The sequence below is a fragment of the Gadus macrocephalus genome, chromosome 23, assembly GCF_031168955.1.
Source record: "Gadus macrocephalus chromosome 23, ASM3116895v1".
NCBI classification, from domain to species: domain Eukaryota; kingdom Metazoa; phylum Chordata; class Actinopteri; order Gadiformes; family Gadidae; genus Gadus; species Gadus macrocephalus.
Genome location: NC_082404.1, coordinates 12,545,996 through 12,568,495, shown reverse-complemented (window position 1 = coordinate 12,568,495; position 22,500 = coordinate 12,545,996). Strand labels below are relative to the sequence as shown.

Here is a 22,500-nt window from a genome sequence, read left to right as displayed (position 1 = left end):
TGTTTCCATTGTTCCCAACTTATTTTTTTCGTCCCTTCTCATACATAACACGCTGTGCCCAGTTCTGAATCCCATTCCACTCTCTATGCTAATCCATGTTTGGATTGCAGACTAACAGGATTTCCTAATATGTCAAGCAGCGATGCTAGCAGTTCAGTCACTTTATTTGGGGACTTAACTCTGGACTGGTGTGATAAAAGTAAATGTGTGAATCCTCTAACTTGACGTTTGGTAACTCTGTCTCCTACCCCACTGTGAATGATATGAAGTACCAAAAAACTGCCTTTTTTCCATCCATTCCGTCAGTCAGTCGCAGTGATAGGAATGTCCTACGACAAGAGGTAGGTATTTTTTCTACTACTATAGACTTAAAAGGGCAAGTAAACACCAAAATAACTTTCTTCAGGTGAAAACTGGGTCACTCACAAAGTGCTGGTGAACATTTCTGTGATATTGTTGACTAAAATGTTTCCTCAAATAACACTTTCTGAATCTTCTGGGCAGAGGTTCTCCTGCTAAAACCAGTCTTTACTTTACTCTAAAAGCGTTTGAACTGCTGCAATACCTTTTAGGTCCAAAATAGTTTTCCTGTCTTGTGATCACAATACCAAGTCGATTTTGAGGCGGACAAAAATCCAGCTGAAATCGATTGAGCTGTTTGCAGATTCCTTTCACTCAAAAAAAAAAGTAAACAATTTCAATCAAAAGTTTTGGCTGGCAGTCATTAAAAGTTGCAGTGCAACATTTGTTCGACAAATCAATCACCGTATAAATAACACCGCTCACACCGCTGTGACTGGAACGTTACCCGGCAACAGTGATTAAAGACGTGCGATTGGAGTAACCACCCCCTGGCCCTCCATGTTGTCTTCTGCTCGAACTGCGTGACAGCAAAACAGAAATAGTGGGAGTAACACGTTGGTGAGGGGAGACAAGGCGAGGACACAGCGTGAACGCTGCGGGTCGACTCGCCCTTCTATGGCACCGACGCGCCCGGCCGTTGTCATGGCGACAGGGAAAATTAGGGCCCCGGAATATCAAACGGCACCTAGAGCCCTTGTTCGTCACTCAAATAGTCTAGCGATTAGTGGGTAAGTGGTATCGTGACTGATGCCCATGCAAAGAGGCTACCTTTCATTGAGACGAGCCGGTGGTAATACTAAAAAACTGATGAACGCGACTAGTGGTAGGTCTACCTGATGTAGAGTGCGGTGTCCTTTGTTTGTTGTTTCTCAATTTGCCAAGATTGAGAATGTCAGACAGCTGCCTGAATAAATGAATAACCTCTAATTAGACCTAGCTTAATGAGGCATTGTCTAATGCACGCACGCGCACACACGTGCAAGCGCACACACACACGCAAACAAATTCAGGCATGTGCACAAACACACGCACGCACACACACACACACACACATGCAGGCACGTGCACAAAAACGCACACACGTACACAAAAATACACACTATAATAGTTTAAGTCTACTGTCATATAACAGGAGCTTAAAAAATAAGGCCTTGTCACTCAATTCTCTCTTAGCTGCCATCTTTCTCTCACCTTCCCTTCCTGACTGTCAACCCCAATCTTTCTCCCCTTATCTATCCCTTCCTTTACCTCACTCTCTCCCTTTCGCTCCTCTCCCTCCCTATCTCCCTCCCTCCCCCCTCTACACTCCCCTCACTCCCTCCACTCTGTCCCTTCCCTCCCTCCCTACCTCCCCCCTCTACACTCCTTCACTCGCTGCCCTTCCACCACTCAGTCCCTTCCCTCCCTCTCCCTCCCTCCCCTCCTTCTATATCCCATCCTCTCTCTCTCTCTCTCTCTCTCTCTCTCTCTCTCTCTCTCTCTCTCTCTCTCTCTCTCTCTCTCTCTCTCTCTCTCTCTCTCTCTCTCTCTCTCTCTCTCTCTCTCTCTCTCTCTCTCTCTCTCTCTCTCTCTCTCCCCCCCTTCCTCCCTTCCTCCCCCGCCTCCCCCTTTTCACTCACAGACTCCCATTGGAGCTCAGGCTATGTCCTGGATGGAGGTCTGTGTTCCAGCACTTGGCTTGTTATTTTTAACACCACTGGAGCCTTGCATCTTCCGTGAAGCGTAACAAGGACGGGGTGTGTGTGTGTGTGTGTGTGTGTGCGCGTGTGTGTGCAGGGATGGGGGGGGGGTGGGGTCCCGTCATGCATGTCATCGGCCACTCAGGTGTGACATGGGCGCGAGAAAGGCGTCCCCTACGGGTGTTGAGTGGCGCAGATCAGGACACATGGGGGCAGAGACGCAAGCACGCACGCACACAGGCACGCACAAGCACACACACACACACACACACACACACACACACACACACACACACACACACACACACACACACACACACACACACACACACACACACACACACACACACACACACACACACACACTCACAAACGCAGGGCCAATGCAAAATACGAAAAACTGCAACACAACGGCACACAGTCAGAAACTCCCGGAAAATTGCAACATCGTTGGCGTTCTTTGTTTGCGATCACCGCATTTCAGCACTTATTCCCCTCTGAGAAATAAACAACTTAACAATAAATGTTTACCTGAATAGACTGCATAGTTTAGTATTTTGTTCTGTGAATAAAAGCCCTGTTAGGGGGGAGCATTACCATTAGGCATCTGTTCTGCTCTGTATGGTTAGAAGTAACCTTGATAATAAAGAAATGCTGGAGTCACTCAAAGTCTCCTCTTTGCTGAAGAGTGAAAGGAACTCATTCATCAGGGCTGACTTTTCAAAGTTTCGATATTTTCTCAAGGTAGGAGAATGACGTACAGACAAGAACATTTTTAAAAGTGTTTGTGTGTGCGTGTGTCGGTGCTTGCGTGCATGCGGGTGTCATTGTGTTGGATACTTGGATTATATATATTTTTTTCTTAGGGCGTATATCAAGAGTGAAACCGCAAAATGTTGACTTTAATCGGATATAACGAATACAGTACCGGTTTTGTTTGCGTGACTACCGGGCTATGTTACAGGGTATCGGCAGCTAACATCACCTTGGCGTCGGCGCTGTTTGTTTTGTTTTGACGGGCGATTGTATGGGTAAGCGGGGAGAGTCGAGGATTGTGTGTGTGCATGCGGAACAAAAACAACTTGCTGTAGACGCTCAGATAGATTATCGATCCCTCTTGTCAAGTGAATGTCACCGTTTGGCCGCAGTGCTACCGGGACGGACTCTGTAACGTTAATTTGTTCTCAGGTGAGGAGAGCCGAGTGCACCCTAGGGTACTAAGGCAAACAGATATTCATTGATGTGTCACACACAAACACACCCACACCCGCGGACACGCACACACACACACACACACACACACACACACACACACACACACACACACGGACACACACACACACACCCGCGGACACGCACACACACACACACACACACACACGGACAAACACACACACACGGACAATCACACACACACACACACACACACACACACACACACACACACACACACACACACACACACACACACACACCTACACACACACACACCTAAAGATACAAACACACGAGTATACATACACACAAAGCGTTCACACACACACACACACACACACACACACACACACACACACACACACACACACACACACATACAAACACACAAACAGAAGCACACACATGTGGATACACACACATGTATAAATGGACACAAACACACACAGACAGAAGGAAATTACGAGTATGCATGCTCTCACACACACACACACACACACACACACACACACACACACACACACACACACACACACACACACACACACACACACACACACAAGGATGTACAAAACACTTTCCTGGTCAATCAAACATTGAGGCTAATACATACAGGCTTATGAACAAACAAAAGCAGTGCAACAAGCACTTCTTCAGACAGCCAAAACAAATGCTGAAATGACTGCTATTGTCTGCCTCTCTGCACGGTGATGAGTGACAGTGTGTCAGCAGCCTCCTTTGTAGCGGCTGCACTGAACTCGATAAAAACTCCCTCCGGCAGATTTAATACGCTCCATTCCCATACTGGACTTTCTACATCTACATTGAAGATGATGTAGTACATTGCTGCTCCAGTAGAATAGCATCCCCTTGTCCATGAGAGAGAATACATTATTCGAAGGTACTCTGTGGATGGCGGGTGGAGCGCTTGAAAGGGAAGACCTGGCTGGCATCAACATTAGGACGTAGAAGCAGTGATGGTTCCACGTTGACGCAAGGCAAGGGGTTCACGGACCCATTACACCCTTGCGGACCCTCCTTGCGTCCACCGCAGGAGCCGGACGTGCGTAGCCCAAAAATGTGAACCTTGCATCGAGGCGATGGAGCAGCAATGCCTGCTGCCGTAAACCCGACATAAACCCGACGCAGAACCAAAACAGGTTCACATCTCCGTCGAAGCGACTGCGTGGTGATTGCGTTGCGTCAACATCCAATCATAACTAAGCCTTTACCCGGCACAACTTAGCAGTTCCTTAGAGAAAGCCCTGGGGGTCTCACAGGTATGTGCACAGTTTTGAAACACATACATTTTGTTTATTGCTCATTTGCTACATGCTCGTTTCAATTTTTTTTGTGTTGGAATTGTACTTAATTTAGGAAACAACGGTTATGACTGACTTAAGGTTGAGAACTTGCTTTAGGGTAATGTCAGATGACAAAGGATGAAGGGGTTAACATATCACATAGCAATATAATACAAGGGCAAAATTGCATACATATAAATAGATTCGATCTTAAGGATCTTATTGGTTTATCTTCTAATTTACTCTAGTCTACAAATGCTCTGTTCTATATACTGTATAAAATATATTAAATCAGCCATGAAAATTGCATGGCACAATGGAGAAAGGAAGGTTTTCAAATTGCACAATGTATTTGTCCATCTCAACTAGGGTGAGCAAGGACTTTTTACTTTCTCATTAAATCAACATTAGACGATAGAAAGCCACAACACAACCGACTAATGACAATGACGATGACAAAGTGGCCATTATGAAATTGCACATTGTGTGTGTGTGTGTGTGTGTGTGTGTGTGTGTGTGTGTGTGTGTGTGTGTGTGTGTGTGTGTGTGGCCGGTCTCTTACCTTCTTGTAGAGGGAGCGTAGGTCTCGGTACTGCCACATGCTGCTCAGCACCTGGGAAGCGGCCTTCACCACCTTGGGAGAATGTCTGCCACACACAGTGAGGTAGGGTTAGCATTACTACAAACTAATTTGCCAGAGAACAGTGGTTCTTAAACTTTTTCTTACTAATGTACCCACTGTAAGATATACTTGAGTGTAAGTTGGAGATGGTACATCTTTCGGCAGCACAGAAAAATGTGGACATGGAGAATGTTAATAAGGCTTTTCGCATAAATTCTTGTGACCTGCCCTGAAGACAGAAAGTTTTCTTAGGAAAGAAAAAAAACTGAAAGTGTGAGGGGTGGATTGCATGTTTTGTTTCCTGCTTTGTTTCTGAGATATTCTTCCCAAGAGAAAGTCATTTGCAAGGGCAAGAAGACTATATTTAGAAGTAGATTTTAACAAATATATTTCTACAGTGGCAAGTCTTCTAAACGAGTTGGATTTTAAAGCTTTCCAGACACTTTGTCTGAGGACGGCTGAGTTTGTGTTTGCTGTTGGCAAAGGAGGAAAAAACAATGGGAAGAAGATCCTGTTATTTTAGTTATCAGTCCATGTGGGCACAGATACCCGCCCCCAGCAACATGATTGGCCTAAACTTATTTGAGTGAAACACCTCGTTCGTCCACTGTCATCAGTCATGGCTTTGAGGCTGGGGTGAATGAATAAATATATTTTCTCTGTCGGAGTAAAGCCTGTTCTGATGACTTTTAAACTTACCCAAGTTGCTATGCTAATAGCCAGCCCCCAGCCGCATCTCTTGAAAAATGCATTAGTTGGGTATGTGCTCAACGTGTGTTCAATGTTCTCTAACAACAAGGGGGAATCTTTTAGTGTCCCGTAGTGTCCGAGATAACAGTTTAGTGAAGTTATGGAGGTAAAATAACATAAAATACTATCAAAGGAAAAACCACAAGGTCAACTGCAAGTGTGTTATAGAACTAAACTCACTGACATTACATTACCCAGGCAGTAACAGAGTGATGTGAGCGGAGTCACTCACGCCAAAGTCATTCTCTGCTTTCACGTTTGAATGCTGCTCCTTATGTGTTCTTCTTTTGCTCTTACAGCTTACATTTTCCAATGCATGTCAGTGAAAAACGTTCCATTATATTCCAATGAAGGTGATCAATGGGTCAATTATAAAGGTGTGGACATTAATGGAGTTCAGCTCAAAAAAAAAGCCAGGCTCCGTCAGACACAAAGCGAGGACCATTAGGGAAAACCGTTCGGCTCTGAAAGTGTCTCCCTGCGAATTCTTAACGGTGTGCTCTTTGAACTTTAAGCTCACCCTCTCTCACCTCAACCTCCCCCCACCCCTTCGCCCGTCATTGCCACAGCAGAAAGAAAAATCCGGTAATTACAAGGCCATGCGGTAACGTCAGCGCCGGGCCTGAAGTCATTGTAACTTCTGACCTGCCATTTCCAGTGGCAGTTATAAGTAAGGACGGTGTCACGGCGCCCACGCCTGCGCCCACGCCTACCCCCACGCCCACCGGTTCTATTCTCGCCACTCCGTATTCTTTGTTCGCTGTCATCTTGTCACGGTGGATGGCTGGAGCAGCAATAGGGTAAATCAGCGGTATGTGCTGTACTTATGCACACTGAGAGCTTGGGATATAGTTACCTTTTTTTGACATCCGTCTCAACACTGTTGGAGCAGTGTGGCCTTTCCCCCCCCCCCTTTTTTATGAGGGAGAAGATAGGATTGGATCTCAACCCTCTCCCTACTTTCTTTAAGTCATTTTTCCCGTGTCGTAGTAGATTGTAAAGGACAATGCCGGCTCTCTAGGGGCAGGAATGTCGAGTGGTTCAGGCGTTGGACCGCAAGCCGAAAGGTTTCTCGGTTTCGAACGTTGCTGGTCTGCACTGTATTATAAGTGTGTAAGTTTTCTGCATACCCTTTAAGTCCTGCTCAAAAGCTACCGAGAGCCACGATAGGATGAACCTCTGTCGGTCTGTCTGTCTGTTACTCTCGGTTTTTCACCGACATAAGCTTGGCACAAAAGTGTGTGTGCGTGCGTAGTGTGCAAATAAACACGGCACGCCTGTGGGCATGACAAACTGTAGTAGCTTAATATTCATAGCAGAATATAGTTAGTACATTTTTCATTCAAAATAAACAAGTAAACTAAAATGTGGTATTTATTATTCCAGTAAACGCTGACGTTTTTATGAGGCGCGCTGGGTGAAGCTGAAATCATCCCAGCTAGACAGCTTCCAGACATTAAACCTTTGGATGTCTCCCCGCCTCCAACCCATCTGCTCAACCGAATAGTAAAAACAAGCATGTTTTATACCCGGAGCAATCGCCCTATAAATAACGGAGGACCCTGACAGAATGGGCTCCTTGTTGTGACTCTATTAAACTGTAGAACTATTTGCTAAGTGAACCCATATATCTTTCTTTGTATGGGTATATAGCAACATTTTTCTGCTATGGCTAATACGTTCCAGCTGGTCTACTGGTCTAAGTGTATCCACGGAGCTGTCTGGGCAAATAAAATGGCTGCTTTAGGGCTAGGGCGATATTGTTGAAATCCAAACACCGTGATTCGATTGGCTGAGATTTAAAAGTCCTCATGTCTGATTTAGGTATGGAAGTGTGACAGCCCGCCGTGGCTCCGCCCTTAGTCTCCTCAGCTTCTGTGCTTGGCATTCACCAGCCTCTTTAGCGCTAGCCTATCCACATGGGATTTACATTGGGGGTGAAGGGTACAGCTAGCTCTGCTCAAGCTAATATGTTTGTCTGTCTGAAGAGCACTCAGTCACTCCCCCTCTTCCTCAACGTATTTTTGTCTGTATGCTGATAAGTTGTATTTGTTTAACGCTACCTCAAACCAAACTAATCCCCCCAGCTCCCCCGTCTCTGTTTCTCTCTCAATTAAAAACGTCAATGTTTTATTATGCCTCGGTGTGGTAAACGATTGACTGTAGTGAAGAAAAGTGCACTGCTTTGTGTACGGAACGAAACAGCTGACGTTGTACGCTTTGAACATCGGAATATCTATCATTAAACTTTATGTACAAAGTTTAAGGTTAAACTTTATGGATAAAGTTTAACGGATAATCATGCTAGCTCCTAGAACAACGGAAAACATTCCTGAAGGCTGCTCTCGTGAAACAGGACAACGACGACAACAACAACAACAACAACAACAACAACAACAACAACAACAACAACAACAACGACAACAGCCACTCACTTGTCCCCCTTGCTGCGGGCGATGCCGATGAGCTTCTCGATGCCGCCGGCGTCCCTCAGGGCCTTGGCGTTCTCCATGTTCTTGGTGATGACCTCGTGCAGCGCACAGCACACCGCCGTCACCGTGTCGTCAGACATGATCTTGCTGGACGCCCCGGAGACCCCCGACGTGCCCCCGCTGGTGGTGGTGCCGCTGCCGTTGTTGATGCTGCCGGGCAGGCGGTGGATCAGATCCCGCATGGCGTATTTACCTGTGTGTCAGAGAGTGGGTGGGTTACAGTGAGTGAGTGTGAGAGGAGGGGGAGGGGGAGGGAGGAGGGGGGAGGGGGAGGGGGAGGTGAGTGAGATGGTGAAAGAGTATGAGTAATCGTTTTGAGTGTGTGTGTGTGTGTGTGTGTGTGTGTGTGTGTGTGTGTGTGTGTGTGTGTGTGTGTGTGTGTGTGTGTGTGTGTGTGTGTGTGTGTGTGTGTTTCAGGGGGTGGATGGGTAAGTGGATTGGTGAGAGAGTATGTGATTGAGACTGAGTGTGTGTGTGTGTGTGTGTGTGTGTGTGTGTGTGTGTGTGTGTGTGTGTGTGTGTGTGTGTGTGTGTGTGTGTGTGTGTGTGAAAAGGTAAAGAAAGCACAATTGCCAAATATGAAAGTCTAGAAATGATCCTACAGTTTGCTGAGGTTATTAAAATAAAACGTTGAGTGTGTGTCTGTGTCTTTGTGTGTGTCTGTGAAGCTATTAATCAAAATTCTACAAAAGGAGAAAAAACATTTCAAAGATAAGAAAGTTCTGGAGCCACTGTGAAAGAAGTCAAGAAGCAGGAAGAAAAGAAGCGCATAATTGAAGGAGGCACACATTCCATAAAGCTCTTGATTTTTTTTACCTTTTGGTATTCCTTGCTGAGAGGTCATGATAACAAACCAAAGTGTTGAAGGGGCCGGTTTACAATGCAACGTGCACACACCTAATAACTCACATCCACACACAGGCGCGCACACGTACACGCACGCTGGGTGACTCAGATGGTATTTCAGCAGAAAGGTCTGGCACATCGATGAAAAGACCCCGTCTGACATTCAGACAATGGATGGAGAAGAGATTGAAGAAAGCGAGTAGGGGACTAATGAGGAAAGTAAAAAATGGCCGGCAGAAGAAAACCAAAAAACTTTAACGAGAGAACGGAAACTGGTACGAGAGTCAAGCTTTATGCTCTGAGCTGTCAGTTGCATCACACAAGGTCTTGAAGCTGGACAGTTTTCAACTAGAAGCGGACAGGGTTCAACAAAGAAGAAATCTAGACGCCCAAAGGAAGTCCTCAAAGATACAGCAAATCACGACCACAATATCATAATAACTCTCATAATAACAGTAATAAGCTGGATCTGGTTGAGTCTGTTTCTGAATGTTGTGCAGTTTAACATCCAGTTATACTAAATGTATCGCGGGGAGAGGTACATTACTGGACAAGAACACTTTTGAACTAGGATTGTGTCAACAACACACCCCTCTTTGACGTGCGTGGTGAGACACTTTAAGCACAAAGGATCACAATACACTGTGGCTCAGGGAAACCTAATTCGTTGTATGTCTTGACTGAAGATCCCCTGCAGGTACGCAGTAGTTGTCTGTCTACACCGGTCATGCACCCTGCACGCAGACCACAGAAAAACATTCATCACTGCTATTTGCAGGGACATCTGGCGATTGTCAGGCGCAGTAGTAGATGTGTCGCACAAATTAACTTAATGAATGCAGGTCGGGAACCTCCTCAACCAGTCTGCCTTCCATCTTCTCCATGTTTTTCACTGTCAGCATACAAGGGAGCCGGAAAGCCTAGCTGCTAGGCTTTCAGAAAGTATAAATACCCTGGGTCATTATGCTGCACCTGCGAGGCCCTAGCACCTGCCACATAGTGACCCCCCCCCCATCCCGCGTGGTTTTGGCGGGCTCTTCCACCCGAAAGTACAAATCAGCCTCGAAGCTCAGCCCGTACATTCATCACTTTACGTTCCTCTCTGTGTCTCATCCGCGCTACGCTTAGAATATCCGACACGCGACGATACGTATACAGAGTAATAAACTCCCATTTTGTCTCCCGCCCCATTTATTCCTCTCTCTCTCTCTCTCTCTCTCTCTCTCTCTCTCTCTCTCTCTCTCTCTCTCTCTCTCTCTCTCTCTCTCTCTCTCTCTCTCTCTCTCTCTCTCTCTCTCTCTCTCTCTCTCTCTCTCGCCCTCTCTCGCCCTCTCTCGCCCTCTCTCGTGAGCCGGCTTCGCCTGGGAGATCTGGCGCGGGTGTAAATGTATTCCCGCGTCGCCGACGTCCCTTTCCCCGGCTTAACCACGCTTGCTGTACATTTTTGTACACGTCGAGCTCCCGCCAAGAGCCTCCTACGTCGGGCTGCGGCGGCTGATTTGATTTGAAGGCCTCCTCCGGTTCGTCTCGACAGAGGAGCGATTCGATTGTTTACAGAAGGCGGAGGGGAGACGCGTTATTGAACTCAAATTGGAGGTAATTGTCTCTGGGAGATCTGGGGGATGAAAGGAATCTGCCCGGCTGGCGGACGACGCCTCGTTCGCTCTGAGAATAGACGGCAAAGCTAACCCCGCCGTGGTCTGATCAAGCAGAGCGGATTAAAGAGTGCCAGGGTAATGATGAGCAAAGGGAATGTGGTTTGTAAGCTCATGATAATATAAATAACAACTTATAATAATACATGTTATTTTCTCAGATGCATACGCCACTGATGATTAAAAAAGAAATGAAGAAAGGTAAAGTCAAAACTTTGAACTAAGGACAGTTCTTAGTGCTTAAGTGTTTCTGAAAAGACATTTGCTTAGAAAAATGGCTGAACGTTTTTGATCAGGTTTTAGTCAGCCTTGATGTAGCCTTGATGTAGTGTTGGCATTATCTTTTAGTCTTTATTGTGGCAGCTTCGGCAAGAAGCTGTTTCCCATGTGATATATTAAATCACCCACAGGGGGCGCCAGAATCAAAGTAACATCACAAGTCTATTCAGAGGGAGCATTCTTTCCCTCAAGGTTTGAGAACGTCGATCGATATTGCCTCAATATGTCTCAGTTTAACATTCCTAGTGTAAAATCATAGACAATAGACCCTTGAGAGCATTCAGTTAGGCCAACATACTGGTCATAACAACTACAGTTAAAGAAATACAACTCACAGGTATCATGAGTCAACTGCTGTTTATCCAGCAGTTGCTATCTTTTCCCCAAGTACATTTTTTCCTCACATTGTAAATGGTTGATGGTGGCCTGCTGAAATAAAGGGGGAAAAAAAACGTAATACCACAGCAAAATACTGACCCTGTTACATCTATTTTTGTGGTGGTAATTGTTTTTACACACACACACACACACACACACACACACACACACACACACACACACACACACACACACACACACACACACACACACACACACACACACACACACACACACACACACACAGCAGCACACAGACACATAGGAGACATACGTGCACTGCTTTAATGTCCAACCAGCAGGTTAAAGCAGTTCTGAAGCACCTCCATGGACTTAAAAACAACCCCGAAATAACAGGAATCGGTTTCTTGCCAAAGTTGCTCATGAGAAGAGGTGAAGTGAGAGGGGGGTTGGGATTGGGAGATGAAACACGACAGATGTGAAAGACCCAGGTGATGGCGGGGGTGGGGGAGCCCAGGTAAATTGGAAAAGAGTCAACTTGCCACATCCCCACCATAAACCAGTCCTGGGCTCGGTGCATTTTACACCAGTTAGAGATGCACCCTGCACTCCCCTTTGATGCCTGTGCCTGACACATTCACAGATGGAGGGAGAGAGAGAGAGTAAGAGCGAGAGAGGGAGTGAACGAAAGAGAGCATGTGAGAGACAGTGAAGTGAGAGTGAGAAAATAGACTGGGGTTGGACAATGTGTTGGCTGTATTAAACATAAGCCACCATTTCTTCCAAACAGGGCTGTGTAACTTATGTTTCCACGGTTCCTTGGCATCTGGATACACGGACATGCATTCACACAAGCACACATAAACACACACGCGCACACACACACACACACACACACACACACACACACACACACACACACACACACACACACACACACACACACACACACACACACACACACACACACACACACACACTATATACCCACAGAAGCAGAAATCAACCTTCTGTTAAGGTAGGGGAGTTATGTACTCGAGTTATACTTGAGTTCATTTTATTGCTCATTATTTAGTTAATATTATTAAGAAATAATCCGCTGCAGTGTTGTGTGTTGAATGATTCTGAATCGGGGGGTTGGTGTTGAAGGCGCTACCCACTTCTGGGCTGTTTGATTCGTATGCCGGAGTCGCCCCTGTGCTGTCCTGCTGTCACAAACTGTGGCAAGTGGATAAAGTCTGCCTTGCACTGACCTCGGGGCAGCTGTGTGCAAATCATTCAGGTGGGACTCATGGTCCCGGTCTCGGGCTTCTTCACGGAAAAGCTGCAGGAATAAGACGGATCATTCGAGGGGGGGAGCGAGGGGGGGGGGGGGGTTATCCAAGGACAAGGACATGAATTTCCTGTTCATTTGAATGCAACAGCAGACGGCGTGTATTCCTCTAACTCAATCGGGAGCGTGTGAGATAGGGGGATATTCCCTCAGCAGCATTAAATGGTGATGCGCATTTATAACTCGATACGAGGGGGGAACGCCTCACGCTCACACACCCCCCGCTCTGGGATGCGATGACAGGAACACACCGGTACAGTATGGAGAGGATAACCTTACGCACGGCGACGGACGGAGAGGATTCTATTTATTTCTCACCCCCGCTCATTAAAGTGATGAAGCGCTCGCGTAACGTCCTCAAACCACAGAATGTGTCTCAAGCTAGCTCATTAAGCCCACCGCGTTTGTATCTCGGATCGTTTGTCGCCCATGTGAGGATGTTTCACGCCGAACCCGGACCACTCCTCATGCAGTCCCCAGGGTGTTAGTGGTTGTGCGGGTGTCACGTGCACAGTTTGTGTGCGTGTGTGTGTGTGTGTGTGTGTGTGTGTGTGTGTGTGTGTGTGTGTGTGTGTGTGTGTGTGTGTGTGTGTGTGTGTGTGTGTGTGTGTGTGTACGAGCACGGGCTGATAAGAAAAGTAGTGTTACTGTGTGAAATCATACATTCACACACACAGATACACACACACACACACACACGCTTGGGATTCAACAATAAGTGACTGCCCTGCAGTGCCCTTGTTCCGTCTCCACAGCGATTCTCTGGCACTGATGCCATCAGCGGAGTGGCCTGGTGAGAAAGCAAGTGAGTCTGCAGGCGAGAGAGAGAGACATAACGAGACAGAGCGAGAGAGAAAATACTGAGAGAATGAGAGAGAGAGAGAGAGAGAGAGAGAGAGAGAGAGAGAGAGAGAGAGAGAGAGAGAGAGAGAGAGGGGGGGGGGAGAGAGGGGGGGGGAGAGAGAGAGAGAGAGGGGGGAGAGAGAGAGAGAGAGAGAGAGAGAGAGAGAGAGAGAGAGAGAGAGACAGAGAGCAAGAGAGAGACAGAGACAGAGAGAGACACAGAGAGAGAGAGACACAGAGAGAGAAACAGAGAGGGAGTGACAGCAAGAGAGAGAGGGAGAGAGAGAAGAAAGATAGCGGGTGAAAGAGAGAGTAAGATTAGAAGAATGAGCTCATCTCTGAACAAACAATGGGGAACAGAAAATGAGGCACGCCCAGGCATAGGACAAACCATTAAACCATGTACCACACTGATAAATAGAAAATAGAAGAAAGAGAGAGAGAGTGAGAGAGCGATGAGGTGCGTGGGCATTATGTAGCTGATCGAAAAACAAATAATTGAATCTAATGCGGAAGCATGAATACTGGGCTTTTGTAATGAAGCAGACAGCTTGGATCAGGAAGCTTGTGTAGAGAGAGAAAGAGGGCGAGAGAGAGATAGGGAGAGAGAGAGAGAGGGCATGAGAGAGAAGGCGACAGAGACAGGGAGGGAGAGAGAGAATACGGTCTGCCACGCATAATCACTGATCAGCCTCAGCTATTCAGGCTGACCCGAAGCAATCGTGTAGTTCATGCAACATTAAAAAATTCAGCTTCTCAGCCTGCCCAATCCGAGGAACAGCATGTCGTCGCAGCACCACTGTTGTGGAGTCACTGTAGCTGACTACTGACTGACGATTTATTTTCAGATATATTCATGCATTCAAAGGGGGTCAATTGTCACATCTTGCTCGTGAAGAGTTTACTTTTAGTTTGAACGCCCCCCCGAAACATCTCCGTCAAGGTCAACCAAATAATAAAGTCCCGTTTTCTCTGTGTCCTTCACATTCCAGTGTTTCACTTAAAAGTTGACAAGTCGGCATAAACATTGAGGAGCCCGAAGCACAGAGGGAGCTTTTGTCGGGAACGAATAGAAAAATGAAAGACAAACATGCTGACGCACAATGGCGGTTGGAAGAGAGAGAGGACATTCGACACCTCTTTCACTCAGCACAGCCTCAATCGATTCCAAATTAAAGAGAGCCTCGATTAAAATCCGTTGACAACATTCAGGTGGGAGGGACAAGAAAAGGTTGAGAGTTAAGTGGAAAAAAGCCAACGATTATAATAAAAAAAAAAAACTGTACAACAGTACGACTGCTAATAATGACACTCAAACATAATTATTTCTATAGGTGAGTTGGACAGACAGAGCGAGCGAGAGAGAGAGAGAGAGAGAGAGAGAGAGAGAGAGAGAGAGAGAGAGAGAGAGAGAGAGAGAGAGAGAGAGAGAGAGAGAGAGAGAGAGAGAGAGAGAGAAAAAGAAAGTGAGAGAGAGGGAGAGGAAGAGAGAGAGAGAGAGAGAGACACACACACAAGGAAAGGTAAGGAGAGGGCAGGAAGCGCTCTTTGCCGTCAGCGAGGAAGAAGGAGGGAGAAAATATGATGTTATAAAGATTGTGAGGGCACTTTCACGCCTGGTTTGTTTGGCGCACTTTAAGCAGACCAAAAACTGCAGTTTTTTCAAACCCCATCCCCAGACACAAACACACACACACACACACACCCATACATGCACCAAGAAATAAACACTCACACTCGCACACACAGACACAGACACTCACTCACACATGCATGGAGCCACGCCATTCATCCTTGTGGTCGCTCGACTTCTGCAGGGTGAGCCAGCAGTAAATCCAACAAATGTTCTCTAGAATCTTCTCTTTTAGGTTATTATTAATTTCTTCTTTTTGACGCAAATCGGTAGACGTGTGTGACTGTACTCAAAGGGTTGGGCATGCATTCACCAGAACAAACACAACAATTTATGGATATAATTCAAGTTTACATTTGAGACCATATTCATTGCATACTGTGTTATATTGTTATGACGAATGGAATTTATAACGACTTTCCAAAATATTTTTTTTTAAGCCGTAACCAGTGCCCCTGTTTAAGTAATCTGCTTGTGTATTGGGTATTATTCAGAAAGCGAGAGCTTATTGCGTATCACATATAGAAATGCATATAGAAATCTAGAAATAAACAGCGTTTTAGGTGTTCCAACACAGGCGCACATCATCATGTATGTGAAACATCCGGGAGTACATAGAGAGAAAAATATCCTGCTGAAGGATTGCTAGTAGACAAGCACCAGCATATGCCGTGCATTAAGCGGACCAAATGCATAGGATGACTTGAGATCCTCATGTCATCATAGGATGGCAAAATGAGGGGGAAGTTGTGGGATAAAGGAGGTTAGAAGAGGGGAAAGACAAACAGAACGACAGATGAGGAGGATGGATCGCAGGCAGGCTTCGGTTTGCACCGTCAATCCCATTACAAACAGGTTGTCTGGGAAACAGCGGGCTTACAGGGGGAATTGACAGGCTCTGCTCGACCCCCCGACACATGCGTGCAATCACAAACCCAGACGAGCACACACATCACAGTTTTTTAATAAAAAGGGGTTTTTCTTGTCTTAGGGATCTAGAGGGTTAGGTGTGTTGCTCAGGGATGTCTGAGCAACTGCAGACATTTAGGTTAGCACAAAGAATTTTCCCTTCAAGAGATCACCACGTTATCTAGTCAGAGTGCTGTTAGATCTCAGTTCCAAAATAAGCGTATTGGTATATGCTTTATTTCTGGGTGGTTATTTAGTTAAATTCCCACTTGAAGAATATGGTGACCGTCGGCTAGCGACCGCCGGCTGGTGACTGCCGGCTATCGAGCGCAGGCTAGTGACGACGGCTAGGGACCGCAAACTAGCATCCGCCGTCTACTAGGGACCACCATCTAGCAACCGCCAACGGCTAGCGTCCAACGGCTAGTGACTGCCAACTAGCAACTGCCAACTAGCGACGGCTGGCTAGGGACCGTCATCCAGTGACCGCCAACTAACGATCAATGGCAACTGACCGCCGGCTAGCGACTGCCCGCTCGTGACCGACGGCTAGCGACCACCTGCTAGGGACCTCTGACAAGCGAATGCCAAGTAGCAACCACTAACTAGCAACTACCAACTAGCGACCGTTGACTAGCGACTGCCAACTAGCACCCCCCGGCTAGCCTTCGATGGCTAAGTAACATCCGCTTTCTGTGAACTCTGAACGCCAGCACCCATGTCGCCGATGTGGTGGGCGACAAGCGAATACGTTGTTAGCCTCTTCCTGTGTCTGCGTTGTGGTAACGTCATTTCCCATGTCTTTTTACATGTCAGCAGGCTGTGCGTGGTGTTTAGTTGCACAAACATAAATGAGTCCAACTCCAACTCCTAGACTTTCCCTCTTTCCCTCATGCCTGCCTTCCTTCCAGTGAAACTATGACACTGGCGCTGTCGCCGAGCCCAGAGAGCGAGGCAACACTCTCCTCTTAACTCCCCTCCCCTCCTTACTGTCTTTTCACACAATCTCCCTTTTCTCCACCCATAGAAAGCCTTGCCAAGCCTACAAAAACTAATCTCCACCTTCACAGTTGCCATGGCAAATGTTTTTTATAGGAAAAGGACACTTTGCAGTTTAACACCAAATGGGGGGCTGGGGCTCAGAAACAGCAGAAAGACAATGTGGAGCAAAAGCCAAAAACTGTGCTTTTTCTGGCAATGTGTTGGCCCCTCACCTTCTATCCTGTGCAAGCACATCAAGTCGCACCTTCCCCAGAGCCAGGACTTAACCTGGACAGTACTTGTCTGTTTCAATTGTCCCTCTCGCCCTCTCGCTTCATCTCTCTCAATCTCCCTCTCTGTCTAACCCCAGCTCTGCCTTGTCTGTTTATATTTGTTGGGCTCAATTTTTGCCCCACTGCCTCTTTTCATCCTTCCCCCTTTTGTATAGGTCTGTGTTGTCTGGCTTTAGCCCTAGCGTTAAAACAAAGTGACAATGTTTTGCCCCTCTCTCTCTTCCACCTGCTCTCCCATAAGCTGTCTCTATCTATTTTATCCCAAACTTCCTTTCCCACCACCTCTCCGCGGTTCTCGCACTCCTCGCCTCTTTCACTTGACATCGAAATATTTAGAGAAGATCATTATCAACTTAGATAACATCGGCAACAATCAATTGCATTCATCATAATTAAATCATCACACGTTTCAAGGCTGTTAAGTTGCCAAGTTAATGGGTTCATCGCGATCAAACAATGTTCACGTTGGTTCGTTTCTTCTATTGTCAGTTTAACGGTTGTGTTCCTTTGAACTCTAACTTCACAGCAATCACATCTGAACAATGTCTGGTGGCCTAAAGCAGCAGGAAGATATCAAATGACTTGTATGTCATCAGTGTTAACATATAGTGACGTTCCCCAAACGTCAAAAAGATAACATGGAACATTATTAGTATATATGGCGGCAACACTTTTCTTTATTTAATCAAAGCTTTATAAAAGCTTATAAGTGTCTAATTAGCCTTTAACGCATCGCTAAGTGCCAGTTAGAACGGTACCACAGCACAATACTGGCTTGTTGAGCTTTTGCCATGGGCATTCTGGGTAATTCCGTCAGCGTGTCTTTGGCATCCTCAGAGACTGCCAAAGCCTGCCGTCTGAGACCGGGGGCAAGGCGTTGCTATAGAAACCACAGGGCACACCGGGATTGTTGAGATAATCAGAGACACCAGAAAAAGAGATGGAGAGAGAGAGAGGGAGAGAGAGAGAGAGGGAGAAAGAGTTTTTATGTACAAAAATGAAAAACATTTGAACTCTGCACACTCAAACACACACTAACACAAACACACAGAGTTTCCTACTCTTACTAACTGGATAGTGATCCTTTGTAATAGTAATAATGCGTTAATTATTTGTTGCTGTCATTAGCATCCATCAATCCATCTATCTATGGGTAAATCTGTGTAGCACGAGTACATCGTTTTGTGTGCGTGTGCACGCTGTAGCATGCAATGCTGCCACGTGTTCACTTGTGTTGCAGCTGTCACACCAGGTGTGTTTATCTGTTCTCCATCCATCCCAGCCCGCCTCGCTCTCTCCGCAGAACACAAAGACACTGTTTATTCACGTTAGCCTCCCATTGCCCCCTCCCTCGCCTTATTGGTAGCATCCGCCTCAGTCTTTGAAACACACCCCCCCGTGTGGCAGCCCGCTACTTGTTATTCATCCACCGCTTCGCTTCTCCTGCCTGCGCAGCGAGGAGAGAGCGGAGAGCGTAGGTGTTAATAGTTGTGACAAGTTGAACATGAAAGCAACACCGCCGCTCCGACGGCAACTGCCATCACCTGTGAAATTTCTGCCGGGGAATAAGATAATTGAAATATATTTAAAAGAAGAAGTTGGTAAGATGCCCCGTTTTTTTAGTTGTTGCTATCATTATACCGTTTGTGGTTAACACCATAGCAAACACTTAGGACTCATTTATATAAACGGGTGAAAGCACAAAGGGAATGTCGGCTACACATTGGCCCACGGGCAGCTTCATTTTCTGTCTCGTTCAGTGTCTAATTTCTTAACCAATCTCGTAGCTTGTAGATATTATATTGCTCAATATTTCACTATTGCCGCCACCTTCTCCAGGCCGCCGAGCCAAATTGCTCCCATCGACTATTACAGTTAGGCACATAACTTACCGTTGACATAGCCGACACTATAATTCTCAAATGCGTTGCATTATCATTGATTGATGAGGTTTAGGGTCGTGCCTTGATGCTGGCAGCGCCCTGACTGTATCATCTCCATCACCCCGGCTTACCCACAATGCAATACTGTATTCTGTATGCTGTCATCCTATCAACTGCCGCCGCTGTGTGTGCATGTGTGTGCCTCTCATCGAGTGCCGACCCAGAAATAGTGAAAATGAACGCTGGATTTAATTTCCCGGGGCGTTTGTTAACTTTATTCTTTCGTTTAAACATGTTTAATGCCATGTGTCACAAAAGTGTCAAAGCTGCATCTCGGAGGTATCCGTTTCACTCTGGGCGACATGGTAAGGGACTGCAATATTTTCTTTTTTGACAAATGACAGGCTACACAATTTAAACAGCATTATGCATCATTTAGACACCCTGTGGATGTTCTAGAGAACATTTTCGTATTCTCACTCTGACTAGAAAAAACACAGAATGGGAGAGAATAATCAATGAGGCGAGGGTCAAAGTTGTCTAATTCAGATTCAACATGCTAAATATATATCTATACATAAATATATATTCTCGTCTTCTATAGAGCAAAGAGCGCATGGAGTGGGACCGAACGCCATGGTGTTGTCACGAAGCAAGCATTCAGTTAATCCCACTACTTTTCTTTTAATTCCCTTTGCAGCGAAAAGAGCGTCATCTGTGTGCCACTGTCCTGAGGAACCGACACAACCACCCTGTCCCCCCCCCCCCACCTCCCCTAGGAAGGGACTCACCGATGAGCTCCTTGTTTCGGACGTCCAGGGCCATGTTACGCAGGGCGGTGGCCACGGCGCACACCACCCGGTCGTTGTCGATCCTCAGCAGCTCCACCAGGATGGGAAGGCCCTTCTCCTTACGCACCGCCGCGCGGATGTACACCGACCACTGGGGAGGAGCAATAGTGAGTTGGGGGGAGTGGGTGGAGAAGGAGGAGGAGGACAGGAGAGGGTGAGAAGGATGAGGGAAAATTAGGTGGAGGAGGAGGAGTAGTGAGTTGGTGGGAGGAGGTAGAGAAGGAGGAGGAGGAGGACAGAAGAGGGTGAGAAGGAAGGGGGAAAATGAGGAGGAAGAGTAGTGAGTTCGGTGGGAGGGGGTAGAGAAAGAAGAGGAGGAGGAGGACAGGGAGGAGGGGAGAGGAGGAGCAGGAAGAGAGGAGAGGGTGAGAAGGAGGAGGGAATATGAGGAGGAGGAGGAGGAGGAGGAGTAGGGGGGAAGAGGAGGGAGGGTGATGAAGAGTGAAAAGGAGGAAGGAGATGAAGAGGAGGAGGAAGGGGAGGTGGATGAGAAGAGAGGGGGATGAGGAGGGAAGAGGAGGAGTTGGAAGAAGAGGAGAAGAGGGAGGAGGAAGTAGAGGAGGGGGAAGAGAAGAGTTAGAATGGACAGTGTGTACAGGAAAGACCATGTTCCGTTTGACTTTTGACTCTTGTTAAATTGTGCTTGGGGAAATAAAGAATTAATCAGTGACTAATCCCACCCCGATGTCCGGTCGGGTGTTAATAAAGTATATCTTATCTTGAAAAATCTGTTAATATGTCAAAAATAATAGCCAAATGTTAATTAAATATGTACCTTGTTCTAAGGCTGTACTTCTGCATGGAGTGCAGGACATTGGAAAGGGCAGAATTAAGAAGAACGGACAGAGTTTGGGTCATGGAGTGACCTCAGAAAGGGTCCACGGGCAAGTGCACACTGCAACAAATATCAACTTTTAGACTTTAGACTTTTAGACTTTGTGCTTCCGGAAAATGCAGCACTCCAGTGTCTACCGCCCGCGTCCTCCTTGACCTCGATTCGCTGAAGCGGACCGGATGTCAGCCCCAGGATCCCATGGTTTTTAACACCCCTACACTCATCAGCATCGAAACACACTCACACAAGCGTTCTCCGTTGAGAACTGTTCTTGCACGACTGCTGAACTAAAGCCCTGCGCTGCAGTGTTAGCCTCCATGCTACGTAGCTTACTGCAGCAACAGAAGCAAGGACACTTGTTGCCGGAGGACTGAGAAAACAATGTGAAAATCAAGCTTTATTGATAACCAAGAAGCAGTACCAGACTATTGACGTTGAGGGGCCACAAAGTCTTCTATATGCCACCTACCTTGAATCTCTTTACTTCCCATTCAGTGCCTGAATGTTTTGTACATGAAACATTAGGGCCGGAGCAGAAGAGAGCGAATCTTATTCAGAAAGGTATCTCGTCTTTACGAAGCAACAACTTCAACAACGCCTGACAGCCCTCCATTAAAACAGAATCTTCCCCCAAAACAAATCGCACTCAACTTTCTGGTTGAAAATCAAAATGAAAACGCAGACAAATTGACAATATTGTCCCGGGAAACTGATTAGCACTTTTCCGGTTCGTCAGACACAGTTGTGAACACCACGCGTTGCAGTTTAGTTTTTTTTTTACATAATCAACTGAAAAAATACATTTTTCAGTGTGAGTTGGCGTGAGGAAGGTCCTGGAGCACGGCCAAGGAGAGTGTGTGAGAGCGCCAAGACTAAAGTGCTCCGGAAACACTGTGTCTCCTCACACTGCTACTCTGTTCCGATTTGAATATACACACACATACAGACGCACACACGCACACACACACACAAGAACTCACACACATGCACGTACGCATACACACAGACAAGCAGGCAATCAAACACACACACACACACAAACACGTACATAAACACAGCTGTGCAATAACACACAGATGTGACGGTACACACAGACACACACCCAGGCACACACAAATAAACACAGCCATGCAGTAATGCACAGGTCTGCATGCACACACACAGACACACAGACACACAGACACACGCACACGCACACACACACACACACACACACACACACACACACACACACACTCACACACTAACCATATCCTCCAAACAGAAAATGTGGATTTCAGGATTCCACCTGCACCACATCATCTCCCCTTTGTTCCCTGTCCCTTTCGATCTACCTCCCTCGTCCATCTCTCCTTTTTCTACCTCGCTCCCCCTCCCTCTACCCCCCCGTCTCTC

The 22,500-nt window shown here is 46.6% G+C and overlaps 1 protein-coding gene across 1 annotated transcript in view; it reads right to left on the bottom strand.

Annotated features, from left to right (window-relative positions):
- ctnnd2a (catenin (cadherin-associated protein), delta 2a) overlaps window positions 1-22,500 on the bottom strand; it is a 140,550-nt gene that overhangs the window by 9,951 nt on the left and 108,099 nt on the right. The window contains 3 exon segments of the mRNA XM_060045775.1: window positions 5,124-5,208; window positions 8,369-8,618; window positions 20,211-20,748. Of these exon segments, the coding sequence (XP_059901758.1) occupies window positions 5,124-5,208; window positions 8,369-8,618; window positions 20,211-20,748 (873 nt within the window).